This window comes from Notothenia rossii (genome assembly GCF_949606895.1).
Source record: "Notothenia rossii genome assembly, contig: SUPER_2_unloc_1, whole genome shotgun sequence".
Taxonomy (NCBI): Eukaryota; Metazoa; Chordata; class Actinopteri; order Perciformes; family Nototheniidae; genus Notothenia; species Notothenia rossii.
In genome coordinates, this window is record NW_027640361.1 from 191969 (window position 1) to 199426 (window position 7458).

The window sequence follows — 7458 nt, forward strand, 5'->3', positions numbered from 1 at the left end:
TTTTTCTGATTTTCTCATCTGCAACCACTTCCTCAATTGATGCAAGCATACACTCTTTGACTGTCTCTGCGTCCGTAAAAGGCCTTTTCTTTTTGCCTAATATCCAGGCCACTCGTAGGGACGCTGCGGTAGCTCTCTCTTGGTCAGTGCAAGCCCGAAACAGGGAGCTACGTCTTTGGTCATAGCACGAAGTTAGCCCCAAAATCTTCTGGCGGCGAGCATCAGAGCCCGCTGGAAAAGTGGCGTCAAAGTTGGCGTGAGCTGTCTTAAAATGCCTTCTCAAGTTGTACTCTTTACACACCGATAAACACTCATTGCTGATTAAACACACGGGCCTCCCACTGACATTTACACACAAGTACTTCTCTTTCCACTCGCTGTTGAATTGCCGGTTTTCGGTGTCAACCTTTCGTTTTTTTAACGTAGAAAGAGACATTTTGATATCCAACTATGCTGACCAGGTTTGATTAATCGTACCATTGGCGCGAAACCGTCGAAGGTGCGCGAGCTTGTAGTGAAGGGCAGCGCGAGCCGCGAGGACGCGCGCAGAGACGCAATAAATGACAGGAGTTGCTAGTAGGTGGGTTCGAAACCCGAGCCTGCCAAAGTTTTCAGGCAATGTCTTTCCCTCTATCTCTCAATGTAACACCCTCTCAGGAATAAAGGCACTCTGGCCCCCAAACATCTTTTTTAAATGACTTTTTTTTTTTTATTAAACTTTAATTTTTTTTTTTTTTACTTTTTAACATTATGCTCAAAGGGCCAGTAAATATAACCCGGGGGCCGGATTTGGCCCGCGGGCCGCCAATTGAATAGCCCTGTTCTACAGTCTCTTCTCTCAGCTACATCATGGCCAAAGGACAAGTAAGAATGGACCCGGCCAAGGTGAAAGCAGTCCATGACAGGCCCAGTTTGGAAAGCTGTAAGCAACTACAAAAGTTCCTGGTTTTGCTAACTTTTACAGAAGGCTTATTTGCAACTATAGCCGCATTGAAGCCCCTCTAACAACTCTCACTTCCCCTTCCCGAATGTTTAGGTGGATACCTGTAAGAGTCTTTTGCTGAGAGTTAAAACAATTAGAGACAGTTTAAGACTGACTGGCAATGAAATCTATTCTGCTAAATACATAAACTTAACCATAAAGGTAAATCATATTGGCAGTTCTTGATTCACTATTTTTGATAGTTTTTATTTGTTGTAACAGGTAGATAAATGTAACATCTGGATTTCAACAACATTTCAAAAATACTTACATTGGTTCATGATTACATAAATACACAAATAAACTATAAATGACCTCCTTAACAAAAAACAATTGACACTTGATGAAGCCAAATACCAAACATCAGTTGTGTGCTTTTTACTTTTTGTAATTTCTTTCCTCTGAAGCATTCTGTCTATCATAAACATACAACGTTTAGAGTTATTCACGTTGAATAACAACATAGGATGTGGTAGAGTCACTTTTTTATCTGATAACACCAATTGGTTGAATTGCAAGAGCTTTATCTTGTCAAATCACATTCAGTACACCCACAGTATTTATTTTGAGGTGTTTATCTTGGTATGCATGTCAAACAAAAGTTGCCATTGCCTCATCTAGTTATATCAAATTTGAACCTTTACTTTAAATGTATCCTGTGTGTAGTGTTGACTCCCATTACAGAAACATGTGACTTTATGCCCTCACAGTGTAAATTAAGTTAGAAAAGTCACAACATAAACCAGTGTCTGTGTTTAAACCAAAGTAAAGCCTTACGTCAGATTCAGTGGAGATCCATCCACCCATTTCCAGGTTGCTTCCTCTTCACTGTCACTCAAACCAATATTTGCATTAATTGATTAATATTCTAAATGTATTGATCCTGTATAGATCCTTTTTACTGGTTGATAAAAAGAGAATAGCATGACATTGCTGTGAAAGCAGGGATCTTAATTTGAAATGCTCATAAACACAAATGTCTTTCCTCTGAAGTACTCTGTCTGCCGCTGATCATAAACATAACAAGTTCACATCCTTTCAAAGACAACTTTCAGGGAGGAGTTGTTCACTTTGAGAAAAAAAGATGAAGTGGTAAAGCTGCTTTTTATCTGATAACAGCAATTTGTTGAAGTGGAAGAGCTTTATCTTGTCAGAGAACATGTTATACACCCACAATATATTCATACGGTTTTTATCTTTGTATGCATGCTCAAAGAAAGTTATATTTCCTGATCTAGCTAAATCTAATTTGCCCATTTACTAAAGTACTGTCATTCCAGTAACTTCAAATAAAAGGCATATTACTTTTTAAATGAAACATGAGCTAATCCTGCAGTTAAAGTCCCAGATTATTATTGTGATAAACATACATACATCTTTGTATTAATTGACAGCACTAGTTCTTACAGTATGTACAAAGTGGATGGTACCTATGAATGTTAAATACCTGCAATAGATTTGTACTCACATGGCCACAAGAGGTCATTGTTAGGAAACATACTGTATAAACACACAGGCTATTTTACATATTTGAACAAGTTAGACCAATGCTGGGACTAGAGTATTGTTGTATTGTTTTTATTTTTCTTATTTGTATCATATTCTGCTCAATAAGGCACCTTCAATATTATAACTTTCAGGAACTGTGGGCTTAAAAGCAGATGTTTTTAATAAGCTGTTTTTGTTGATATGTAAAAGGATTAATACAAATACTAATTTAATTGAGGCAAACAAAAGTTGGCAACAACAAATTAAATGACTATTTATTTATAACTGATTGTAATCAACAACAAAAAAACACTAAATACATGTGATTTATTAATTTCGAGCAAAGTCATTCTTATTCATGAAATCAGACATTGTGTATAGTTTTAAATAACTCGATTTAAACTCAATTGTGAAAGCATGATTGCATGTTTAGTATCCAAACAGACTCCAATGTTAAGCTTAAATCTCACAGATCCAATGCAGATCGTCCTCACAGGGCTGGTCGTTCCACCTTTTGGCGTATTCAATACGTATTTCTACACAGTCCTCTTCGCGTGGATACCCTCTTCCATTATCAGGCTGTCTTGGGCTCCAAAACCTAAAAGGTAGTACAGGGAAACAAGATGAACTAAAAGATGGACATCAAATACAAATAACTATAAGTAACACAGCCATGTTCTTTTCTTAATACTCAAATAAATCTTCTGGTGAAAGGGGCAGACACCCTACGTTTAAATGCATCCTGTGTGTTGTGTTAACTCCCATTAGAGAAACATGTGAAACATTTAGAAAGGTCACAACATAAACCAGCATCTGTATTTAAACCAAAGTAAAGCCTTACATCAGATTCAGTGGAGATCCATCCACCCATTTCCAGGTCCCCTCCTCTTCTGTGTCACTCAAACCAATCCAAGTGCTTCCCTCGATCATGCTAGTGATGAATTCCTGTTCACATATTAAAAATGCAGTTTTTCTGGGATGGACATCAACATTCAGATAACTTTTCCCTTTTTACTAGCTCAGAAATATGTAATTAACACCATTGTTGTAACATAGTCATTATAGCTGATAGACACATTTGCAAGTATATGTACAATAAAAACATTGATTGATAAAAGCAGGAGTTATACAATCACAAGCAGCACACATTACCTCTTCTTCATCACTGTCTACGATCACCAGATCTGCTCCTCTGGCTGTGCAGTGCTGTCTGCTTTGTTCCCAGGAAGCTTTCTCAGTAGAGAAGAGATAAAAGGAACTACCAAACTTCCTCCATCCTTCAGGACACGTTTTATCTGTAAAAGTTGTAAGATCTTGTTGATTTACTGCTTTAACTGCTGGAATATGGAACTCTTGAGTGCATTAAATGTCACTTTTGTAATAATAATGAAAAAACATATTTATTAAGCATTTTTAGAGCGATCAAAAGAGATCACACATTTCATTGCAAAACAACTACTTCTCTTTTTTTGGGATTTAAATAATTGTTTCGATGTGATCTAGTCAGGCACCACAGCACTGAGACTGATCTTGTTAAAGTCTTCAATGACATCCACTTAAACACAGACAGTGGAAACATCTCGGTGTTAGTTACTAGACCGACTGGAAAACTGGGTCTGACTTTCGGCAACAGTTCTAAATTGGTTTGAAACCTTGTTATCCTTTATTATTATTAAGCTGCACATATCTGGAACAAACTACCTCTAAGCTCTTCCTCCTATTTCTTATATTAAAAAAATAATTATAAATATGATGGGTGAAGAAAAGTAAAACAAACTATAAATTAAATCACTCACAACTAAGTCATTAAAAACGAATTCTTGATTATCATTAATGAAAAGTGACATTATGTAACTATTTTATGAAAGGATCAATAGTCAGCCTTAGAATATCAATATCGAGGTATTTTGTAAAAAATATTATGATAATTGATATCTCACATACATACACCGCGCCCTATGCAAACCCCCACATGAAGCACTCACCCTTGCCAATCAAACTCTGAAGCCTGTCCACCTCTCTGGTCTTTTCAGTGAGGTTGGCATTCAGCTGGTTAATCATCTGGTTGATCAGCTGGTTGATCAGCTGATCGCTGGCCTGGAGACGCTCAGTCAGGTTGTCTCTCTCTTCAGTCACTGGGGACAGGTCTGCTTTGACAGTGGAGAGATCTGCAGCTGCACCATCTACTGAGTTATGGTCTGAAATGAAAATAGATATTTCTTAAATGACCTGATGCAATCATACTGACACAAACCAACATTTATGTTTTACCAATTTGGCCCTAGGAGAAAAGTAGAAAAACGATAAATGTTTTGGTCAAATGTGCATCTTTCAGAAAAGAATATTGCTCTTGAAAATCACACGTTCAAAATGATATTATTAAACGTATGAAAAGAAAGACTCACAGTGGACGGCGAGGCCGATGAGTCCAGCCAGCAGGAAAACACTCAGCAGCCCCAGACCAAGAACAGACGCTCTGAGAAGTCTCCTGGGACCTGAACACAGAGAAGACCAGGGAGTGATACAGTAAATCCAAAATCCACAGTACACTCTGACTGACACTCTTACCTTCTTGTATTGTTGATGATCTTGAGCTTAGGGTTTTGATATCGTCAATATTGGCATAGATTTCCTCCATTGCTCATGGGACTGCCAACTCTTTCCTAGAAGGTCAGCTCTGCAGCAAGCGTCCTGAAGTATGTGACCGGATAAAGTGTGGTTGCTGGTTTGAATTTCTAAATGCTTACATACATACGCATCAGAGGGCGTGCCAAGCTACCAACACACGCATCAGAGGGAAGTAGCGTGCCAAGCTACCAACACATGTAAATAAAATCCAATAAAAAAAAAAGGTTTTACATATGTATTTTTGATCCACACATATTTGTTTTCTGTTTTTGATTTGCTTTTGGGGGTGCTGTGGGGTAGCTTGACGTTTCATAGAGGGTGCTCAAACATTTAGGGTTTCCAATTAATGTACCGGTCGCTACAGTAGAATTTTCTACTGCAACACTCCCCACATGCACATACACAGTGCACTGTTACAATGAAGGCTTGATAATCAGCTCACAGCATTTAGGGCTAAGCAGGGGTAAAGTGCTATTTTAGGTGGTGTGTGGACCTAACATCTTGCAGGGAGGTCCGGGGGCATGCTACCCCGGGAAGATTTTTTTTTTAATATTGGAGTCAAATGCCTCAATCTGGTGCACTTTGAGAGCAACATTAAAGGTCCCGTGTCATGGCCATTTCTACTGATCATAATTCCATTGTTGAGATCTACTAGAATAGATTTACATTGTTCAATTTTCCAAAATCACATTGGTTTCTCATACAGCATCTCTGTATAGTATGTGTATTCACTCTCTGTCCTAAACGCCTTGTTGGAGCTCCTGCCCCCCCCTCCCTATGAGCCCACTGTGCTCTGATGTGTGTTTATGTGTTACAACGGCGTTTGTTAACAACCAGAAAATGACACCAGTAATGACAAACAGATGAGAATGCTGCGTGGGGTCTGGGTGCCGTGTTGGCGGGACGTTGCGGGGCTCGCTGCTCTGCCCTTTGAGACTCGAGGAGCCAACAGTGTGAGCTGTATTACTGATGTAGTTTCCTGGTTGCTGGGTGGGGTCTGCGAGACAGCGAGACACCGCAAAACTCAGCCTGAGCACACACACGTGAGTGTGTGGCGAACTGTGAGTGGAGATCCACGAAGCTGCGGATGAGAAAAGATACAGCTGAGTCTCCTGGCGAAAATCCGCGGAGTATCGCGGCTAAGAAAAGATACGGCTGAGTGAGTGTGCGTGTGTGAGGAGCTCCACGGATTGGTCCATTTGGACCAATAGGTTCATTTTCTTTGTTGAGTTTTACTCGCTACAGGGTGTACTTTGAGGGTTTTTGACTCTGTAGACCGTTTACATGCAGACAAAGCTACAGAACATACAAGGAGACGGGTAATAACCGGAAAAGCATGCATGGGACCTTTAAGAGATCTCATAACCAGTAGTCGAGTTGAGGGGGGATGGGGGGGGATGGCATCCCCCTTAGGTATTAAAATGGTCAAAACCATCCCCCTTATGAAACGGCCACCCCCCCTTCCCATCCTCTGTTATTTGATCAATTAATGTGGAAATATTGCCAATGTTTAATTTTCAACATTCTACATTTTATATGTGCACGTCACGTGCCCCTCGTCCACATTATTTTAGCCGCTAAAATACTGTGGACGAGGGGCTCGTGCACATATCACGATCACGAAATTGATGTCAAGTCAGTCAGCGTCAACGATAGCAGCGCAGCCTGTGCATGGCCAGTAAGCGACAAGGACAGCTTGACCTGAGGGACTACTTCGGCTTTAAGAGGACAAAAAGTACCACTGAAGGTAAGTCAAGAATACTTTTGATATGTCACCAAATGTGTAATCTCTGGACAGAGGCGATAACAACAGAGTTATAGTTTGGGAGCTTTCGTTTTTTTTCTTGTTAACTAGCCTAACGCCAGGCAGCTAGTACTAGCTGCTATAGTAACCAACGTCAGGTTAGACCTTTCTTATATTCACAAAGTTAATGTCAGATTTGATTTCTTTTTCACATGGAATATCTCGCAGGGTTTCCCACAGCTCTTTACTGCTTAGGCGACCGCATAAGCAACACACTTAATTAGCCTAGACATGTTCAGTCGGGGAAAAAAATTAAATGTAATTTAGGATGAAGCAGAGCAAGCTAGTGTACAAGCAGAGACGACAGGGGCAGAAGAACACAGAGAAGAACAGGTGTCGTTGACGGTTCCTGAAACAGTCGGTGAAGTTCAGTTAAGGATGGTAGATAGTCCAAGTTTGGGATTCTTCAGTATGAAAACTGGTTCCGAAAGAACCCATTTGAATTAAGGTTCCTGGAGGATCTTTAGGCTGATTTTGTGTATCAATTCGATGATCATGTATCCACTAGTGATTTAAGCACTTTGTTTGATAAGCTTTCCATTCATTTTAGTGAGAT

The 7458-nt window shown here is 39.8% G+C and overlaps 1 protein-coding gene across 1 annotated transcript; it reads right to left on the bottom strand.

Annotated features, from left to right (window-relative positions):
- Positions 1–2728: 2728 nt before the first annotated feature.
- LOC307030861 (CD209 antigen-like protein C) lies at positions 2729–6728 on the bottom strand. The gene is made up of 6 exons (XM_079696243.1): positions 5039–6728; positions 4876–4965; positions 4456–4668; positions 3623–3765; positions 3312–3415; positions 2729–3068 (listed from the first exon to the last, which is right to left on the bottom strand). Exons 1-6 carry the CDS (start codon positions 5106–5108, stop codon positions 2930–2932), a joined length of 759 nt encoding a protein of 252 aa, XP_079552369.1. The 5' UTR covers positions 5109–6728; the 3' UTR covers positions 2729–2929.
- Positions 6729–7458: the final 730 nt, after the last annotated feature.